A 21,750-nucleotide genomic window follows, 5' to 3' on the forward strand; every position below is an offset into this window, starting at 1 on the left:
CAACTGCCAAGTTATGAAACCCTGTTTACAAATGCTTTAAATGTTTATAGAAAACATTTTACATGAGGCTCCACGGTGGCCACATTACTTGAGTAACTGTGGCCAAAATCCTGGTTTAAATAGCGGTTTTTGCAAGCTGCTGCCCGGGTTGGCAGCCGGCGTAGGCTGGGGAGAGCCGCGGCGGCTGAGCCAGCGACGCTGCTCCCGTGCCCAGAGCTGCGGAGCGAGCCCCGGAGGAGCCCGGTGTTCCCCCCTCCCAAGAATGCGACTTTTTCCCGCAAAATGTGGCAACCAAGTTGTGGCTCCCAGAGACTGACTCTCTTCCAATAGTTTTCCTACTCGGTGCATCTCAGCCCTCGTGCTCTCGGTGAGTCCCGGTCCTCCCGTGGCAGTGACGAGCAGTCTGGCTGGCCTCGCTCCAAGGACCAACCGTCGGAGAAAGGCTCGTTAACGCGCATTTTAATAACTATTAACGTATTTTTCCCTTCTTTCTGCCTTTCGATTCTTTTGACCTGCAGCGCTGCCTGGGGACTTTGCCCTGGTTTTAGCTTTGCGTTGGCACTGGCGTGTCCGGGGGGGTAACCAGGAGTGTAGAGGGAGGCAACGACTGGGGTGACACGAGAGGGAATATCACACCTTGGGGGGGGGGGGTATTTTTTTAACGTAAACGAAGGTGAATACGGTGCTCGAGACGTTACATGTGCCTGCAGAGCCTGAAGAGGGCTGCCGAGCCTAACCCGATCCTGCTCGGTGGGGAGGAGCTGGTGGCCATGGGCAGCGTTCCCGGGGACAGGGGCAGGAGGGTGGAACACGTACGCATCTTCCTTCTGGTTTTTTCTTATTCTCTCCACCGCCTCTATCAAAATACTTCCTGAGCACCAGGGGGCTTCTGCTGCGTATGCAGCTCGGGCGCTGAGCAAAGATGAGGACAGCGTAACACCGTGCTGGGGAAGAGCGGATCTCCCGGAGCACGGACGCCAGCAGCACCTCGTAGGAAGCAGAGCCGATCCGCCACCGTCCTGGCACCGAAAGGCTCCGGGCGCTGCAGCCGTGGGTGCCACGCGGCCGCTGGTTACATGTGGCTCTCGGGGTGTGAGCGCTTCCCCCGCGATGCCGCCCAACGCGGGCGATCAGGGCTGACGCAGGGCGAGCAGGGCGAGGGGTGAGCCCCGCCAGCGGGACGGGGGTCTCCTCCGCAGAGCTCCCTCCACACCAGCCGGCACGGTGATGCTCCTGCTGGGAGGACCCCAAAACTGTCAGCGGTCCCACCGAACCGCTCAGCGCTCCCTAACCACGGGCCACGACGTAAACTGGGACCGATCCCAGCCAAGCCGTGGGGCACCCCGGGGCGAGCAGCCCCGCAGCCCCTGAGGCTTTTTTCCCTGCACCGAGGGCACGGGGTGCTCCTTGGGTCTCTTTTTGATATTCTTTATTTAAGTTACTCTCCTGAAGGTGACATTCGGTGCAGAAGTGCACACAGAACACGAACGGCGAGTGAAAAGATGTAGCCGGCATGATGCCTCCTGCCACCTGGGCTTTCAACGCGAGGACCACGTTCAGTGGAAATATTTCTGCCGCTGAAGGAAGCGTTTGCTTCTGCCGCTGAGCTCGGTAAAACGTGGCAGTCATTTCGCTGCCTTACACCCTGCTGTAAAATACAAGCGAAAAACACTTCAAAAGTATTTCTGTACCCCACGTTCATTAAATTGTAGGGCCTTTGGGCGGCAGGTCGTGGCAATCTCCCGCCCGGCCCCTGCGCCAGGCGGTGCTGGGCAGCAAAGCGGGCTGGCCTTGCTCGGCCAGGGCTTCCTCCGAAAGCACCTACGGACACCGCTGCCGACCGGGGGGCTGCAGGGCATGGTCTGGGATGTGCCGCGAGGCCCCCGGGGCTTTAATACAGGTTTGATCACCCATGCTGCTGTGCAACAAATAACACACAACGGGTTTTCAATATTAAATGTGGCATTAATGGATTAGACTCAGACCCGTTCACGCTATTCCTTCAATCGCTTGCTCAGGTGCGGGGGACTGGGAGTGAGGGGCACCTCTGGGCTCGCCCGTGAACTGGGAGTGAGGGGCACCTCTGGGCTCACCCGTGAACTGGGAGTGAGGGGCACCTCTGGGCTCACCCATGAACTGGGAGTGAGGGGCACCTCTGGGCTCGCCCGTGAACTGGGAATGAGGGGCACCTCTGGGCTCACCCGTGAACTGGGAGTGAGGGGCACCTCTGGGCTCACCCATGAACTGGGAGTGAGGGGCACCTCCGGGCTCATCCGCGCACCACGAGGAAGCGTTTTTCCACTGCCGTAACACGAAGAAGTGCAGACATGTTGTTCTTGGTCTTCTTTCCCCCCAGATAAGTACAGAAACATAATGACAAAGACGTACCACGGAGAAACGACGAGTTCACTACCGCCAGCAGTTACCCTGCCTGACATCCTCCCCGCAGAACTGGTGCCCAGACGGAATTACTGACGCTGCTTCCTACTGCGCGGCCGGCTGCTCCTGCCTCTTCCCGTGCCTCCGCGCCACGCGTGCCCGAGGCCCAGCACAGCAGTGGGAGGGGGCACTGTGAATCTTCTGAATTATTACAATTGTTTTCCTTAAAAATAAATGTAAAAAAAAAGAGAATAGGAATAGAATAGAATCTGAACATTTAAGATCTTATACAAGAGACTGATACATTTTTATTGACACCTGATAGGACGGTCAAAGTTCAGATTTTTCTCTGTGTACCCCATACAGATTCTGGTGACCGACAATAAATGCAAAATTTAATGTAAGTCTGACCTGACGCCCAATGACGTAACTTCTCCGTGTCGAGGTGGTGCATGATGTCAGATTGCGTGCCAAAATACAAGGCAAGAGAGAAGTGTTTAAGTGAGAAGGTGCATGTACGGACTGATAAATGCAAACTGCATTGAGAGTTATGAATACAAAATAAATTCTTTAACTGGGTCTTTAAACTCATTTTCTACATGAAAGGCCCTTTTAAACCAGTCTCCTTTTATGACTTTGACCGTTTTAAATTAAAAATGCTGTTTACATCCTTGAATGCCTTGCTTCAAACCGCGCATCTCATTATTCCTCCTGGTTTGGGTTTGCCTGGGTATTTTGGCACAGCGGTCGAAGTGCCCCTTCTGTGCGTCTGCTGCAGGGCGCCCGCGGGCTGACGGGTGCTGCTCGCCCCTTCGCGCCCACCGAAATAGGACCAAAATCGGAGAGTACGGTGTGGCGTGAGATCGAACCACTTACCGCAAGTGGGAAATCTGGGGTCAGAGGGGAAGACTGGAAGGGATGCGCGCTGGCATCTGCTGGCCCCTCTCTTCCTGCAGCTCGGCGATCCCTGTTGTCTCGCGCCTGGTTTCAGAGGTGGCTGCTTTGCAAACATTTACTTAAAGAGTAGATACGGTCCGGGGGGGGAGAACTTCGTGTACTTCTGTGCAGTAGCATGGAAGTAACTGGGGACACCGTGTCTACAGCATCGTAAATTGGAAGGACCTTGGATGTACCACCGCAGAGGACATCTATAGGAAGAACACTACAGGATGGTAAGTAAAACTGGGAAGCTCAAAAAACGATGGCAATGCTTCCCTTTGCGCTGATGAGCACACCTGAGCACCGCACCAGAGATGGGACTGAGGGCTCGGTGCTGTGAGCCGTCACGGCTCGAGGCGAAGGAGCAGCGTGTCCACTTCAGGATGCCACCTTCTGCTCCGGGGCCATTTAAATACTCCTGAAAAACGCCATCCTCTCCTGCGAGCCCCAAGACAGCAGCAGATCCCTTCAGACCACGCAGCCCCAGGCCTCCAGGCGTCCGACTGCTTCCCGGCCACCGGGTCTGCGACCACCACGCAGATGTTTCCTGGGTATCAGCCTACGCTGCTGGGTTGGGTTTTTTCCCCAATTGATTTAAAAGTCCATATTAAAAACTCGCTTTGAAATTTCAGTCAAGTTAACTTGCTGATGAAATGCATCTCAGCATAGCTCCACCACTCACTCCTCCCTGCCCGAGAGCAGCCAAGCACCCTCCTTGCATGGCTTCTAGATCGAAATACTCATGGAAAAGTCAGGACAATGAGACAACCTCACCAATTAGTTTCCTGATCTGCTAATCCCCGGCAGATTTCCGAGTTGCCAGAACAGAGCCACCCAGTCTCCCATAATTTGTTTCCAGGCAATATCAGCAATGCCGGCTCCAGCAGCGTCCAGCACAACTTACGATTAATCCAACTGACTTTGCCGAGGGAAAAAGCAAAACCGCCGACACTGCGAGCGCGGCTCTGCTGCTGGATGCAGCCATCACCCGAGGAGCAGCGCGGGACGACTCAGGAGCCTTAAACCGCTCCAGCCCCATTTGCGGAGGAGCGGCTGGCTACACCCTCGTACGTCCCCGCTGCCTTTGTTGTGGTCACCAAAATCCCCGCAGTATTAGGAGGTTTTAGTTCACCAGCGGCTGCAGTGGAGATGTGCTGGCACTAGAATTCCAGGCGGCGCTTTGGAAAGAGGGCTGTTTGCACGGAGATGCTGGTGGGACTTCAGGAAAGGCGACAAGGATGTCATTTTTCACAGATTTGGGTCTGGTGTGAGCAAAGCCCATAAAACAATTGGGAGAGGGAGACAAGCACAGAATGTGTGTGGCTGAGTCGCTACGCTTGCAAGTGCTCCCCTGCTCTCATTAAAACACCGGCTTTATGAAAGGAAGGCGGCACTCCAGGTTGCGGCTGCACGCGTTTCGGGAGTGCGGAGGCGTGATGCCCAACCTCTGCGGGACCGTCCTGTACCAAAGGGCATCAAAATCGCCGAAAGCTGTTTAAACCCCGAGCTGAGAGGTGCTGGTAGATGCGCTTGGCATTGGCGAGCAGCAATGCAGTAAAGGCACGTGCAGCTCTTGCGATGGTTCCCGAGCCTTTCCTCCTCATCCTGCTTTACTCCCTAGACTTGCTCTTCTACTTTCTGGGTGAAGCTCCGAGCAATTAAAATCACGATAGATCAATTTAAACTTAAAAGAGGTCTGATTTTTAGAGGGCAGGTGCTTACGCCACTCAGCGCGATGAAGAAAATAGGCCCCTTTGTGCATGCCGAGCCATTCAAAACATGTCCTTCAAAACAACTGAGTCACGATTTAAACTGCAGGCCTATAATCTTCCCCCCGCGGTACCACACCTTCAGCGATGCCAGAAATTTCATCTCGCTCCCGTAAACATCCCCGGTGGGCCGGAGCGCTCCATTTCTGACACTACTTCAAAGGTAGCTCTGCCCGAAGCCCAGCTGAACGTCACTTCTCTGGCAGGTAAATTCAGTGGGCAAGGCAAGTAATTGTGACAGGCCCTCTTCAGTTGTCCGAAACCAGCTCTGCCTAGACGGACAAGGCCTTCTCTCTGCAGAAAAACTTGGAACTCAAGTTCTTTGGTCCCTTGAATTTCACTTGTCCTCCACAGGTGATTTCTGAGGATTCTTGCAGACTGAGGAAAAATGGCAGAGAAATAGCCCTTTTCTCTTGTCGCTCGAAGATAAATAGAAGATTCCCTCCCCCAAATGAGATGGATTCAAGACACTGAGTCCATTGTAACTGGAATTAAACGCACACCTCAGCTGGGACTCCCTTCGTGGGTACTTCGTTGGAAGCTCTTGCGCTTCTCAGGGAAGCGTGCCGGTGGCTATCAAACACCTTTGGGACACAGATCCCCCCCAAAATGCCCCAGGCCTGATCCTCTTAACCACCTCCAGAGTCCCCGCGTCGAGGGGGAGCGAGGTTCTGCATCCTCGATCTCGGTTCAAACTCGAGGTTCCTCTTTCGCCTCCACCGCCGCCGTTGGCCCACCTCCACCCGAGAGGCAGCCGGTGTCTGTGGGTCTGTGCAGGCCCGGGCTTCACGGACGTTGTGTGTCCGGGCGTCCCTTCGCAGCACGCACCCAGCACCCTCCCGCTCCGATCCGGTGCTCCATTGGCGCCGGGTACCCGTTTTCATCTCTCCGGTGTAGCAGTGAACAGGCTGCCACAGGTGGAGGTGGGTAACTTTAAAAGCAGTAATAGAATTCTACCAGCTACAAAGAAGGTCATTTATTATTTTTTTTCCTCTTTCTTCGTGCAAATCAAGACCTGTGCGTGTTTATGGGCCCTGTCCCGCCATCCCCACCGAGCCACCAGACCAGCCGGGCGTTATTCCTGCCGGTGGGGCAGCTCCGTACTCACGGCTACTTCCAGGCGTGCCTGCTCCGTGACGGCTTGTCATGACAAGAGGGCTTTTGTGCTCCGCTCTTGCGGAGACCCGTCCCGCATCGCCCCACGCTGTACCTGCGCGGAGGGGCGAGCGGGAGCAGCCCTACCCGCCGGCGGGGTGCCCCCCCCCCCGCCCCGCTCCCACCGAACCCCCCCCGGGAGGGAACAGAGCCTCGCCAGGGCCGCTATCTTTATAAAAAAAAAAAAAAAAACCCAACAAAACCAAACAAAACAAAAAAAACCCCCAAACTTCAAACCAACCCTCCCTCCTGGCAAGCAGGAGGTAAAGCCGCCCCCCCCCCCCCCCGCAGAAGCCCCCGCCGGCCCCGCTCACCCGCCCCGCCGGCCGCTCCGCCGAGCCCCGCCGCCAGCCCCGGCCCCGGCCCCAGCCCCGGCAGAGGAAATATTGCAATGTTGCAAGCTGACGTAAGGACATTACAAGGAAAGGGCTACATTTCGGAGTGTTTATGAAAAGCCTCGGTACTGTACTGTCACCAGGGGGCACGCAATAGAATGCATTTCGCCAAACATTTTGAATAATAATCATTTAACAACAACAACAACAAAAAAAAGCCCCAGTCCGGTCGGCGCTCGCAGAGCCGGAGGAACCATGCAGCCAAACTTTGGGAAGCCCTTTATTATTTTTCTGACATTGCTCGCCCGCCCTTGAGGAGCCGTAATTGCATTATCTGATTTTTTTTTCTTTTTTTTTTTTCCCCCCCTTTCCCCCCCCCCCCCCCTCCTTTTCTTCTCTCCCTTCTCCCCCACCCCGTCTCCTCGACATCGCAAACCCGCCGCGTTTGGGCAGGAGCAGCAGCCGGAGCGTCCCCGCGGCAGGAGCCGCCGCCAGCCCCGCTCGCTCCGCTCCTCCGGGCGGCCAGCCTTGTTTTGAAGGGAGCTAACATGGCGACGGTGCCCGTCTATTGCATCTGTAGGCTGCCCTACGACGTAACCCGCTTCATGATCGAGTGCGATGCCTGCAAGGACTGGTTTCACGGCAGGTAACACAAAGAGATCGGGCCTTTCCCCCCCCTTTCGCCGCGGTCCCGCCGCCTTTTCTCCGCCGGGCAGCGCGGGGAGCGGCGCTGCCGGAGCCGCCGCCGTGTGCAGTTTTCCAACAGGCCTTTTTGGAGAGGAGGAGGAGGAGGAGCCACTCTGCCCCCGTCTCTCGCTCGCTCTCTCCCCGTTGTATTTTTGTGTGTGTGTGTTTTGTTTTGTAAATTTTGCTGGATTCCCCGCACCAAGCCGCCCCCCCCCATCCCCATCCCCGGGGCTCCGGTGTCACCGGGGGGGGGGGGGGGCCATTGTGCTTTCCTCGGGGAGGGGATCGTTCCCGCCGGCCGGCTGGGCGATGGCAGCGCGGCGCGGTGGCGGGCTCTTACGGCCGGGTTGTTGTGCGTCCCGCGCCTCCCCTCGGCTCCACACCGCTTCCCTCACGGAGAACGGGGCCCGGGCGGCGGCGGGGCCGGGGCGAGCAGGGGGAGCGGGGGGCCGTGGCGCCGGAAGACGGGGCTCGACCGCCCTGTCACCGGGCTCCGGCGCCTGGCGCGGCGGGCCGGGCCGGCATCTCGGCCGGGGGGGGGGGGGGGGGATTCCGGGCACACACACCCCCCCTCCAGTCCCCCGCGGCTCCCCGGGGCGGCCGGAGCGGGGAGGAGCGGGGGGGGGGGGGGGCGGTGGGGGCAGCCGGGGTGTTTCCCGGCTGACAGGGCTACCATCACCGCGCCAGCCTTGCGGCTTAACCCTTGGAGGGGCGGGCCGAGGGCTGAGGGGAGCGCGGCGGGGCCCAGCTCCGCGCCCGCCCTGGCGGAGGGGCGGCGGGCGAGGGGAAGCCCCTCCGCGCCGGGAGCCGGGCGGGGCGGAAGAGCGCCTGCCCTGAGGCGGGGAGGGCCGGGCGGGGAAGACCCCGCTCGCCCAGAGCCCGCCCCTGAGCCGTGGCAGGGCACCCCTGCCCCGCGGGGAGCCGGCCGGCCGGGACCTCTGCCGTCCTGCCGCGCCTCACGGTGGGCGCCTCCCCGGCGGCCCGGGCAGGGGGGCGGCTGCCCCCCGCAACCACCACCGCCCCCCCCCCCCCCGGGCCGGCCCTGTCGCCGCCGCCGAAGCGCCCGGGGCCGGGGCCTGTCGTGGCGGCGGCGGCCGCCGGGCGGGGGGAAGCGACGGGCGGCGGCGGGGGAGGGGGAGCCTGAGCAGGGCGGGCCGGGGCGGAGGATTCCTCTTTTTGGCTCATTTCTCCCCAAACCGTCCTCACGGAGCGCCGGTGCGGCAGACAATGGGAGGGTGGCCGCGCTGGAGTTGGGGCGGCCCGGTGCAACTTCTGGAGTATGTAGGATTATTTTCCTCCCCGGTGAGAAATGGGGAAGTTGGTGTCTGGAAAGCCGAGAACATTAAAATTCACAGAATTACCCGAGAAATGGCTTCAGCACCGTCCTGCGGGCAGGCTGGGGGTCCCGGAGAGCTGCGGCGGGGGCGAAGGGGAAGGAGCTGCGTCCCGAGCAGCTTGGCGGCTGGCTGCCCACCTTCAGCCCTGGATGGGAGATGCTGGAGAACCTGGAGAAGTGGGGTCTTTGTGGGGCTGTCAGCCCAGCTTTGGTTCAAAGAGTAAACGACCAGACGGGTACCGCCACTGCGAGACACTCGGGTGGCGGGGACTCTGGGACGGTGGTGCCGGAGGGTCACCGCGATGGAGGGGAAGGTGGAAGAGGAGGGCGGCCGTGCAGGCTGGTTTTCCTAGCGTCGGGTGTTACAGAGGAGGAGCACGGAGCGTTACCAGCTTTGCAGCCATTCTCCATGAGTGATGCAAGTGTAAAAAGTGAACTTAAAATCCAGTAAATCACCTGGGTGAGCGCTTTTTATGACAGGTATTCAGTAAGGTTAAACTGTAACTCTTCCATTTTAACCGGTTCTGATAATTGCCTCAAAATAGTTGGCGGAGAACGTGAAGGCAAGAGGCACTGCCTGCTGCCTTTGCAGTTCACAGATGCGTGAGTAGGCCCTGGGTCAGCCGCAGATCTTCCCCCAAACCACCCGAGCGCATAAAAAACTGGTAAAGAAACTTTGCTGCGGCATTAGGGACGACGTTCCGCCATTGATATTAAAAGCTGTGTAGAAACATGAAGCAAAATACTGAAATATCTAGTGCCAGTGTTGGCGGTGGGGTGCTCTATGAGCGCGGTGCTGGACATGAGGCTTAAAGGATGCGCACTGGCCTGTGTTCATTAAGACAGGTGCAGATGAGGCGAGGTGAGGCTGATTTAGAGGCTGGAGAGAAACTTCAGGTGTTGTGCACTTGGAAGACTTAAGAATGTGAAAAAATTATGATTTTCATGCAAACTGGTGATAGAGTGGATTGGTGAAAAGCTAAACGGCAAAAGGAGCTGAGCTGCCTGCCAGCAGTGGTGAACTGTGATTAAAGCTGATGAAAAGGGGTTAGTTGTAACTGATGAAGAAAATGATCGTTTCGTGGACGGCTTGGGGGCAATGTCTGGTGCACGCACAAAAAGAGGTATTTCATTTCGTGGCATAAAGGGACGGAATTGAATTGGAGCTCCGAGCAGGGGTGTTGTACCCTTTTTGCTTAGCTCACGGTAGCACCCAGAGATGGATTTTAAAGAAAACTGAGAAGGAGGAGACTTCTCGCCATGCCAAAACCTGAAGATAATTGTATTGGAGAAGTACATTGAGTGATTTAGTGGAAAACAGCTTATATATGTCCCTGTTTGCTTTTCCGTGAACAAATAAATATTCAACAAACTAAGTAAAAATCAAGATTCAGTTGTATAAAATTGTCCTGTGTCTCTCCTAGGCACTCAAAGCACTCGTGGTGTTTACTGTACTACAACCCAGAAAAAGCAAGTGTGCATAGCTGCAGACCGTTAAGGAGGCTTGCCCAGATTTTAATTGTTTAATCATGCTTAGGTCTTGTTTTAACATGACATCCAGTGTGCATTTCAGAAGAAAAAAGTGTCACTTCTGTTTTGGTGTTGTAGAAGCAGATCAGGTGTTTTCATGCTTCCTTTCTGAGTGTAGTTTCCAAATATTTAAAGAAATGTTTTTCATGGTTTTATTCACATAGCAGTCATAGTCTCCCTCGCATCTGAGGTTGGGTAACATCTCTGTGGCAACTTCAGCAGTTCCGATGGTAAATTCACATTATAAAAATATCAAACGCATGTTACACTGATTTAGTGCCACGTAGAAGTTGGAAACGGGGAGACGGAGCCGTCGGCAGATGACAGCCGGGCGCTCCCCAGACCACCGCCAAGTACTCAGCACTTTGCTGATGTGCTGCTGACTGCAGTTTGGAAATCACTGCTCCCTGTCGCTTCCCGTACAAGTGCCAGAGGGATGGATTTGAGGTTCTCTGGAGCTTTTAGATATCACTGATCATTTTTATTCTCTTTTTCAGGGAGGATTTCTCTTGTGAAGCAGTGTTCGATCTTTCCATAGAAATCATTACTTAATCCTGAGAAGCGTCTGTGTGTGGGCCCCTGCGCGGCGGGGAAGGCGGCGCTTCGGAGCGCTCGCTGCTCTTGCCTGGGCGCCCGTCATCCCTCTGGTCTTAGGCCCGCACGCTGTGAAGGCGCTGCGTTGGACCGTGTGGCTGAGTTGATACGTATGCCCGATAGGTCTCTTCTGACAGACCAAGATGAGGCGTCTGCACTGATTTTGTAGGTCGGTAGCCTTCGGTAGTCTTGCCCATGTGGTGGTGTTGAGAGAGTAAAGAACTCGTCATCGTTAGCTCTGTTCCTTCCTTTCTGCAAGCTTTCTGAGCCCCTCTGCTGCAACTCCATACGTTACTCATCGTTGGCGACCCTCAGGCACTGCTTATGGAGTGTGTTGGGCTATGGGGCTGCTGGTGTGTTCGCAGGATGCTGGTTGTGACTTCTCGTTAGACTGAGTTTCAGTCGTTTCCGTGCTTTCCGATTGCCTGAGCAGCTCGAGACAAGCAGCTTCGAGCTCTGGAGAGTGTGGAGATGATCTGATAGGCAAAAGGAAAATAATGCTAAAGCAGACGGTTCTTTGCCATCTGATGCGGGTGTTTGGTCTAATGAAGTCCCACACACCTCAGTGGCTTCCAATCCTTTGCTTTTCTGTATAAAACCCACCTCAGTGCTCCGTGCTTTCCTGGCTCCTCCATGGTTCTGTCGTAATATGTCTGTGTTAGGTCCTCACCTGTGGGGTCCCCGTCCTGGTGAGGTGTTCCTGGCGGTGTGCCGCCTGTTACCCAGCAGCAGGACAGCAGCAGTAGCTGGGGTTGTCGGAACCCCTGTGCTGTACAGCCTGTTGGTATGGGAGATGGCTCCTTGGACTTGGAGAAGGCCAGGAGAGGAGGAGGAGGGAGTTTCATCGTGGATGAAGAAGCTGAGAATCAGCAAGTGCCCAGGTAGTCGCTCTGGTTCCTCATCTGTAGGCCTGGCCTACAGACGTGCAGGCAGCGCTGTGGGCCGACGGAAGTGTTTTGCGTGCCCAGCACTGCGCAGGCTTGCGTTAGGGGATGTGGGACAAGACGTTTGGCCGAAGCATGTTACGCTGTGCGGTGTGACGAGCACCTTCTCTGCCGTCTCTGCTTCCAGGGCGCGATGCTGGTCATGATCTGCGAGGTTGCGTGTGGTTGAGGAGCTGCCTGCTGCAGGGACACCCTCTGTTCCTCAGCACCTCTGCTGCAGGTGCAGGCAGCGAGGGTGGGTTTCCTGACGGGTCGTGAATGCAGACGGCCGAGGGTCGGAAGGAGTCATATTTAACGACAGGTCTCTAAACATCTCGTCTGTTATGGGAGTGTTACAGAACCCAGTACTCAAGGAAAGGCACCGGTTTGTTCAACTAGAAGTCTGTACTGGGTTATTTATCACAGCTGTAGGTGAAGGAGGGTAAACTCTGCAGTACTTACAACATGCACCTGGTGGTGTAGGATGGGATCATACAATCACTTGCCAAATAAAATAACAAGTATTTTTATATTTATTTTTCTACCTCATGTGTATTTAAACTTTGAAACTTACTGCCCCAGGCATAGCTGAAGTAAATAACTTGGTAAAAATCACAAAAAGTTTAGTGATGTAGTAGTTTGTGCAGTTACCATAGCAGCATAAGATTATGATGGGTGTTAATCAAGGTGCCTCGATGCGATGAGCTCCGGCCGGGTTAAGAAAAGCACTTGTCTGTTACATTGCAGAACTAAAAACCCTGTGCACGGGGAGATTTCTGTCTCCTAGTGCAGCGCTCAGCATTGTCCCTTTTAAAAATAGGTCTAGTTTTGCATCGCAGCATCTAGTTCCTCTCTTTTATGTAGACTTATCACTAGCTGCAGCCAAATTTGGAAATTTGGGTACAATTTTAAGATGTGGATAATCCTAAAAATACAGTGCTGTTTGCTGTAGTATTATCACAGTGGAGGGAGTTACTAAGGTAATTGTACCATGCACAGAATGATTTCCCTTAGCGTGAGGAGTTCAGGTAGGAATGAGGTATGTAAGTTTTTCCAATAACTAAATGTTTAAGATTATTTCAAGTTTTCCGGAAGAGTTAGTCAACATTACAGCTTCACTTAAACTGGGAGGTTGACCAGAGCAGCCATCGTGGATAAGCCACGCTAATACCTATACCAGAATGCTTTCCTTTATGCTCTATTCCAGGAGAAAAAAAGAAAAAAGAAAACCAGGTTGTTCAGAAATTATTTTATAGAGCCCAGAAAGCACAGTAATTATTCTGGATAAATGTCCGCATGGACACTTTAGTGGGTATTGTTTGCCTTCGGAGGAAAGCAGCCCAAACAATCCAAAACACCCACTTTTTTTTTTTTTTTTAAAAAAAGTTGTCAGTATGGAATGTGAAGAAGATTTGAACTTAAAATAAAACTGTTAAAATCCTTCTCATCTTCAGGGTGAAATCGCTGTCATTTTAAGCTTCCTTTTGGCAACATAGCATTATTTATTCTGTAAGTTGAAAGCTGTTCAGAGAACTTAAGAAGCTTTTTTCATGTCAAATTAATTTTATATATATATTTTTTTTCTTAATTCTTTTTAAATGTCCAGGGCTGCATAGAGGTAGAAACACTTGTCCCAGTACTGATTCTGGGTGTGTTGCCTTGTACTACCGTGTGGTCCCACGGCGATGATTAACACCAACTTCCAGAGCATCAGGAGCCCGGCCAGGTTGTAAAGCGAGTTGGTTTTGCACGTTGCGAATCAGCGTTGTGTTCTTGGTCCTTTGGCAGGGCTAAATAAACTTCTTGTCCTACCATTTCGCATCCATTTTGCTCTGAGAAGGAGCCTGAGATTCAGAATGGAAAATATGTCAGAGTTTTAGTATGCCGTTAAAACTTGCAGTTGACCTCAGAGTGTCTCTTGGGCCGTTGCAGTATCAATCACAGCTGCAGGAATACTTTGCAAATATTTGGTGAAAGTATAGTCTCAATTTGTGTAGCGGATTTCCAAATACAAAGTTTTATCTGCAGTTCTATCTTGCAGAGAAAATACACTAGAAGGTTGAAAACTTGTATTTGGTGTAAATTAAAAGGGTTGAATTCTTACTCAAAAAAAAAGAAGGTTTCATGGAAACTGAGGTTGACCCTTGACGTTTCCACAGTGGTATGGTAACGCTGACATCCCCAGCAGAAGCGCTCGCCACAGCACTCTGTTGCTAACCGATAGGATAAGGCTCCACGTTCAGATATGCAAGCAAAAAGGGCGTCAGCTTCCCCATTTCTGAGTCTTCTGTCCTCTTCTGGACCACCGCCTAGGTACTGGGCGGGTTTTCCACAGATGTCCGTGCAACGCCTGGGTCTACAAAGCTGGCTTTGAAGCAGAACGGACATTTCTCTTTTGATCAATTCTTTGCCCCAGGACTGAGCATCACTTTTCGACACCTCTAGGTTTACTGTGCCTGGGTGTCTTGTATTTAAACTTGCTCGTTAGAAAACCCTGAGGGTCAGTTTGAAAAAGCATTTAACTGAGACGTCGAGTCTAGTGGAAAGAACTGTTTACTCCGGGTTATGGAAATGGGAATTTGGGTACCATGAGTGCTTAGCTGGCATGAACATCGAGGTGTTGATGTGTCAGCTCATGGAGTTATTCTCCAAATTAAGATGTCCTTTAGAAAATCCAAGTCTAAGTAATACTGAGGGTGGACAGTAGCGTAGGAAGAGCTGGCCTACAAGTACGTTGTCTGGTACGCTGGTACTTGGCAGTGGGTATAGATCACAGAAGGGTCTTGTACATAAAGATTTGTTTAGTTTCAGAGGGTTTTACCCCTGAAAGGATAAAATGTCATGGATATTAAGCACATTTCATGTTTAGTTAAGAAAGAACATTTGAAAAAGAGTGTGAATTAACGAGCGCTCTTCAGCACTTTGGCTGTGTTTGGTAAGCAGTCCTGCCAACACCCGGGTGCTTGGGAAGGTCAGTCGTAGCAGAACTGCACCCTTACTGGGTGCTGGCTTTTAATCAGAAAAGTTTAAGCAATATCATTTTTCGGGCAACAAAAAATCAGTTCTGCAAGCCAAGCGGGGTTTGGATGCCCACTGCTTTTTTCTTATTGCCGAGTAGCTCTGTAATGAAGGAAGTGGATAAAAATGTCCTGAAAAAACCAATCAAAGCAGCGTAACTACGTATAGGAGAAACTGGTGAAGAGAAAAAGTGTTCTAGAATTACTGCAAGGCTTTCTAAACCCCATCATCTTTAATATTACCTTCATATATTTTCTTCTTTCTGATCGATATGCATTTTATAGTAGTGGTGTAGTATATCTACACCGAAAACGAAGGGTATTTTTCCAGCCTGGATAGCAGCCTGTAACAGTGCAGGTGTGGGCTTCAGCTGAGGGACAGTTTGTACAGTTGCACAAGGACTCTCAGTAAATTCTTGGTGCTTGGAGCTGTGCAGCCGCCACGGGTGTGCAGCCGGCTTTGGCCTGCCGCGGGGAGTGTGGCTTGCGCTTTCGGCTGGCAGTGTGGGCATGTGCAGAGGCTGCCACAAGCTGTGCGCTGAGCGTGAGCGGGCTGCCAGCCTTTGTCCGCCGTGAACAGGACATCCTTTCACTGTCAAAAGCAAACGATCTTTTTTTTTTTTGCTCACAGTTTTATTAGCAAAATTTTGTTGCACTTCAAAAATATATTTGAATGCTGGGTCACAGCAAATATAAAATCCCACTTACTCGTGTTACGCTCTTGCTGCAGTATTATTCTGATGAACAAAACTCCATCAGCTAAATGGCAGTAACTTTCTAGTTGTAGTGACTTATTTTCCTGTTTGTCAGAAATTTGTATATCTAAAATATTTTACAGTTCCTCAAGACATTTTATTAAATGTGGTTTCTGACATTAAAAGTGTCATATAGAGGTGCACTGTAGCAGCACAAGGGTCTTTCTTGTAACATAGGTGAGCTAACTCCTTGAAACCAACTGGATTTTTCATAGTAACCATTTTAGGTGTCTTTATCTGGGGCTGGGAACACCGCAGTGTGGGTGTATGTTAGCAACTCTTATACTTGCTGTATTAGAAACTCTTGTACTTGCTGAGTGATCTGAATAGTAATTTCTTTCTAGATTTTTATTTGAAAACAAAAAGGCTGTGCACAATCTATTTTAGGGCATTATGCATGATCTATTTTAGGATGTTACCTAGCTGTTTGTTACATCTAAATACCTTCCATAGAGAATATATTGGCAACAACAACGTTTTTTAGCAAAATTCACAAAGTGAGAGGAGTGGACTCGTTCCTGAGGGGTTTGTCCTCCACTCCACGTAACGGCTGAGTAGCTCAACCCCCGTTGAAGAACACTCTCCGAGGGACAGTGGTGTCCCCGTGACCGTGCTGGTGACTGGAACATCCGCTTTGCTCTGGTGCTTGGTGCCCTCCAGAGCTGGGATCCCAGCCCGGCGGGCATCCAGCGTGCCGAGGGGCAGTTTTCTCCTGGTCTTGGAGAGCACAAACCCCTCCTTGGTGAGCTCTCCCAACCCTTCGGTAGAGCTGCTGGAAGAGGCTGACAGTACCCGCTCAGGAGTCCACGGAGGAGTCCTCCTCTTCGTTTCCTCCCAGGCGTGTCCCCAAAAAATCTTTTCCGGATGAGGCCGTGGCTTAGTGATCTGCTTACGGACCCGAGCAGATGTGCGCACGCTGACTTTCACTGCCGTGCTTATGTGCTTGAAGTTGCACAGCTAACTGGTGTAGGCCTCCAGTGGGATATCCAGCAGTTTTTAGTATTTTATCCATTAGTTTTAGCGAGGAGTTGAGACCAGCAGAAAGTTAAGCAATAGTATATATTGACAGGAAAAAATAAATCAGAATTGTAAAAACAAAAGTATTTTTAAATCTCCTATTTGCAGTTGGAGTCAATGGTTGCCTTCTTGTTGTTACTGAGCTGCTTATGGATTTCATTGCGTTTTCCTCTTTTAGCAAAAAATACGGTACATTTACTCTCAGGGAAAGCATTTTTCCTTGAAGTTTTCATCTGGCAGACTGAAAGGATGTAGCAAGTGAAAAAAAGAAGTGAGACATTTCTGCTAGGAGTCATTAGTTGTGATTTTTTGTTAAACCTCCTTTTTTGCTGTTAACGTCTCAATGGAAGGTGATGGAAATGTGAAAATTGGCAGGAACACTGTTCCTATGTCGTATGTGCCATTCATTGGTCTGGAAAGCTGGATTTGATATGGTCAAATTAGAATGATTTTTTAAAAAACCCAACCATTTAATGCATACTCATTATTTTTAAAAAAATAATCTTCCTGTGCTCCTTTGGCACAGTGACGCCATGTGCGCTCTATGTGCGGACGGCAGAGTGATCTCGGTTTACCAGATGATGTCTTTGCTTTTCGCGGGATTTGCACGTGGAGTGCGAATGAGTATAGTATGCATCTGTGATTGTTCGCGTGTGTAAAAATACACACTCATTAAATGTGAGCCATGTGGTTGTGATTTACCCTTTCAGCTGGGATCTGTATTGTTACTGCTGCGGTGCAGAACAGTATCTCATTGTGCACGCCTCGCGCTGGGCACTGCGCAGCCCTCTGCCTTCCGATGCCAGATACAGCAAAGACTGCAAATGGTTTTCATTATGGTTTTGGATGAACGCAGAATAACGTGGGAGCACATGAAACAGCCAGGGATCGTTATGCAGGAATACAATCCCCGTAGCCAGAATATAAGCAATATTTAATCCCTTCTGTTGAACATCTCACCAGAGTCTCTGGATCGGGGCAGGAGGGGGAAGCGAAAGGGCTTAGACTTCTGTTGCGTCTGAACAAGGAGAGTGTTTCCTGGATCACCCTGCTACCCATTTGTGATTTTCTTTCTCTCCATTTGTGATCACTAAATAGCCTTAAATACAATTGCAGCAGTTGCTAAGGAATGTAAAATTAGCGTGTAAGTTGTGTACTTTTCTTTTTTTTTTTTAGCTAAAGCTTGCAGATTATTGTCTGGAATTAATTGGGAGCAGGACCACTTGAACATCTAGCTCCTTACAGACTGCTATAGGTATAACATATGAACTCCTATCCAAGAAATACTACTTGTGGAATTAAAAGAATGCTGTAGTGGTAAGGAATCCTGCCGGATACCTGAATGAATGCTAATTAAGCAAAGAATGGTAAGCTTGTAGAGCTATTAAGTATTTTTTCCGTGGTCGCTTCAGAGATCAAAGTCTCAGAAGCACCGTCAAAAGCAGCAAGACCCACCGGATGACCAAATCGGCTAAGGCTGCTTCCCCCTGTGTGTAATCTAGCTAGAAAAGAAGTCTATAGGCAACTTCTCGGCAGTCTCGGCTCGCTCCGCCCTGCCCGTTGTGTATGGAACACTAAAGCTAGTATTCCCCTTTTGGTTGCTGACTAGAGATTAGTCGTTCTAAAGATTTGACTAATTTCTGGTCTGGAGACGAGGCCTCTCAGCTAAGCTTTACCGTTGAAAGCCATAAGGACATAGAGCACGTTAGAGAAGATCCGAGAGAGATGAGGATGCCATTTCCTCACAGCTGAGCATGGGTCTTCTGTTCTAAAATGGGTGGGCTTACCCTTGCTTGGGTGGTTGGGGAGATCTCGAAAGATTCAGGCTTGTTCTGAGAAGATCCTCTGGGTCCACAGATTTCAATGCCAAAATGGTACTGACAGTATGCTGAACTCTTACGTAGGTGATCAACTAACTTTTTTTTGCATCAGAACCAACACATCAGCCCAATGAAAGTACATCTACTCTCAAGGAAAAGTCAACAAATTCACTAGTGAGTTGTCCCAATGGTTTTTTGTTCCATTATTGGAAAAATCAGATGTATTTCCAATCTAGCTTTGCTTATTTTCAGTTTCCAGGTGTTACATCTTATTTTTTTGTTAGGTGAGCCCTCTTTCTCAGTCAGATTTTTCCATCGGCATTTTGATGTCCTTCTGCTAAGAGAGTCATCTTCTTTAGTTGTGAGGTAATATAATTGTTCGTTTGAGGTCTCCTGAGAAAGTAGTTGAACATTTCTTCTACAGTCCAAGCAATATGCTTAATTTTCTAGTTCCGTACACAGACCTTTTCATTTTTTGACCATGTTTCAGTGAATGTTTTGTCACATATCTTCCACTCAATGTTAATGTTTCCCTTTTGCTTTGTCTGTATTTGCGGTAACTCACCAGGCATAACAAGCAAATGCTTATTATTTGCGTTAAACTTATGAAGAAGCCAAATACAGGTTTACTAGTCATTTTTTAAGCAACTTGGTTCTGAAATTGCTTTTCTACCTTTTGAGTTAGCTCACAAATAATCGCAGAAGACTGCACTCTGAGTCCAGAGGAAGAAAAACCTTCTCCGATATGGTGAACCAGCACTGATAAGTCAAAATATGAGTATTTAAGAAAAGCGTGGTTGCTCACAACTGCAGTGTCATTGTAGCAGAGCTACAACCCAATAGCTGTCAGCAGTTGTCGCTGTGGAACAGTTGATCACCAGTTCTGCAGGAAAGCTTGGTATTTCCCCGTCAGTCTGAGCAGGTAGCCCGACTGTAAAGCCCTACCCGACTGTCTGCGCTTTTCAGGTGTAAAATATCATGGTAGTTGGGGAGAGTGAGTTACTGTTACTGCTGCAAGGGTTCACAGTCTCTAGGCAGTCTGGTCTGACGTTTAAGAGAGGGTAAAACTTTATGATAAAGCTTCATGATAAAACTTCAAAATACAGCAGGACATTAGAGTGCTGTAGGAGAATAACCCTTCCCGAGCGCTGCAAAAGGCACGCTGGAACCGTGAAGGTGAAATGTCTCTGAAAGAGTTGCTTAATTTCTAAGAGTCCTGTGTAAGCAATTCTCTAGGTTTCCAAAGAATTAAGAGAAGTAATGTACTTAACGTCTTCAGAGCCTTTTTTATTCATTCAGAACAGAGTGTGTGTCCTGACATACCGTGCCTTCTGGACTGACTCTCTCTTCCAGTTTATGCTCTATAAACGGTCTCAGAAATAGGAACGTTTTTTCATCCACAGCTGCATCTCACCCTGCCGTATTATTCATAGTCCCCTGCAGTTTTACTCCCACATCTTCCAGCAATCCTAGATTACTAATGACACTGCTGTATTCGTCAAAATGTGCCCATACCTCCTGCATCACCTATAGCTATCGTCTTCAGAGGTCTTGGGGACGACGTCCTGAAAGCTGAGCGGTACTCGGATGAGAGGCCCACAGTGTTGGTAAAACCAGTAACCAGGATTCCGTAGATAACGTGCTGCCTTTGAGTACTGAAGCAACTACCCGGCGTTGTGCTAAAAGGAGCTGCTCTCTTGAGCAGGAATCCTCCGCGGTGAGCAGGAGGCTGGTGGTGTGGCCACAGCAGTCCTTGGAGTGCTTTGGCCTGACTGCATTTTGTAACACTAAGTTCTGTTCAATGCAATAGCCCCCCAATATTTTTTTTTTGGGGGGGAGGGGGGAAGTTATGCATTTCTTTCTGCTTTCCTCGATTCTTCAGCATTTTCACCTGTGGTCGCAGCGCAGCTGGTGGTGTGGTTGCAATGCACGGTACGATGCAGCCCTGCGCTGATCTGCTGTGACTGCCTGCGTGCTTCATAGTACCGTGGAGCGTAAAGATACTCTGGGTTTAAAGTTGCTGTGTAAATTGCTTTAGTCAGAACTCTGTGTGAACTCCTTGACATTTATGTTTTGAGACATAGTGGTTAAACACAGAGATTAGCGCCGAGGACAGAGAGGTGGGACTGCAAGGTTTCATTACTGGCTTTGCTCCTCCTTTCCTCCCCAGTTTTTGTCAAATCAGTTAACCTCTCTGTGGTTGGGTTTGGTTTAACTCTCTCTCACGCACGCGCGTTAGTATTTTAAATGTAATATGTAACACAGTGAAGAAAATGAATAGTTTATCCCTGGAAGAGAAAGGGAGGTGAACGTTCAAGAGCCAGAGCCAGAGGAGGACGGGGAAGGTCTGGTGGCAGTGCCGCAGGCTGTGCTAGCTAGGTTTCCTCCCTGACGGCTGGCCGGCCGCTTGAGTTGCCTCCGAGTCGGAGTTCGCTGTTCCTCCCTGACGGCTGGCCGGCCGCTTGAGTTGCCTCCGAGTCGGAGTTCGCTGTTACCGACATCCCCTCAGCTCCCCTTTGCCCGGCACTGACTTACACCGCGCGGCAAGCGTGCGGCAGCGAGCTTTGCAGTGTTTCTGTTTGGTAGAAGCCCGGCAAACTTGTAATTGCATGGAGTCGTCTGCAGTTGTTTGGTATCTTAAGGAAAGGATTTCTTTAAGGCAGGGTGTGTGTCTTGAACGTAGCGGGCTCCTTTGCAGCTTGGCAGTGAGAGGGCATAGCAGAGAAGTGACAATCCGCCGTCATTTTTCTGAGTGTGTGGCACAATATTTAGCTCTCGTTACACGTTGCGAGTTGAGTCAGCAAATCTGTGTACAAGTTGCTGTCAGAAACTCAGGTAATGTCGCTTGCTCGCTCTTCTGGAGGGTTTTTGGATTTCATTTAGGGTTTCATTTTATCTCAGCAAAAGTTACCTGATTTTATTCCTTACGTAACTCACAGGTTTGGCTTTGATCAGCTGTGTTTTCCTCCTGCCTGCTCACTGCTCACCGCAACTGAGAAAAAACATATGAGCTGGTTCTCAGGCAATGTGAAGGGATTTTATTCTTTCGATTTTCAAGCTGAATGTGGTCCACTGTCCTTATTGGATAATGTGGGATTCCATTTTAAAAATGCTGAAATTGAGTCATTGCTGAAATTAAATTACTTCAATACTATTTGAAAAATACTCGAAGGGCTGGAACAAGCAGCAGTTGGAGTTGTTCCTTTCTGCTTCCAAAATAAAGGACGGTAGGAAATGATCAATTCAAGACATCAGTTGTAATCAGAGATGCCGTTACCCATTATGTTAGAGAAATGACAAGCCAAACTTGAAGTTTTTAATTCATTGAGCCTCTGCTTCCTCCCACGAGGCTTTCCTTGGGGGGGTGGGGCTGACAAGTTTGTTTGCTTGGTTAGTTTTTTGTTTGCTTGGGTTGTGTTTTTTTTTTAGCAGGCAGAACAAGCAGAGTGTCATTTTATGCTTTGGTAGAAGGATGTTTTTCACAGATACTAAGT

General features: G+C 50.6%; 1 protein-coding gene and 1 long non-coding RNA gene across 3 annotated transcripts in view; one reads left to right on the forward strand and one right to left on the reverse strand.

The window, feature by feature from the left end:
* Positions 1-279: 279 nt before the first annotated feature.
* LOC142603233 (uncharacterized) lies at positions 280-6,586 on the reverse strand. Its single transcript, XR_012837122.1, has 3 exons — positions 6,557-6,586; positions 2,389-2,602; positions 280-1,648 (listed from the first exon to the last, which is right to left on the reverse strand). It is a non-coding gene; the product is annotated as an uncharacterized LOC142603233 (long non-coding RNA).
* The window catches only part of PHF2 (PHD finger protein 2), an 85,832-nt gene continuing 70,608 nt past the window's right edge, over positions 6,527-21,750 (forward strand). The window contains exons 1-2 of one of the 2 annotated variants that reach the window (XM_075762649.1): positions 6,527-6,648; positions 7,031-7,223. In XM_075762649.1, coding sequence (XP_075618764.1) covers positions 7,126-7,223 — 98 coding nt within the window. In that variant the 5' untranslated portion in view covers positions 6,527-6,648; positions 7,031-7,125. Of the gene's footprint in view, positions 6,649-7,030; positions 7,224-21,750 lie in introns of those variants that run through there. The other variant, XM_075762651.1, reaches the window with a different exon arrangement.

This window comes from Balearica regulorum, chromosome 10, assembly GCF_011004875.1.
Source record: "Balearica regulorum gibbericeps isolate bBalReg1 chromosome 10, bBalReg1.pri, whole genome shotgun sequence".
NCBI classification, from domain to species: Eukaryota; Metazoa; Chordata; class Aves; order Gruiformes; family Gruidae; genus Balearica; species Balearica regulorum.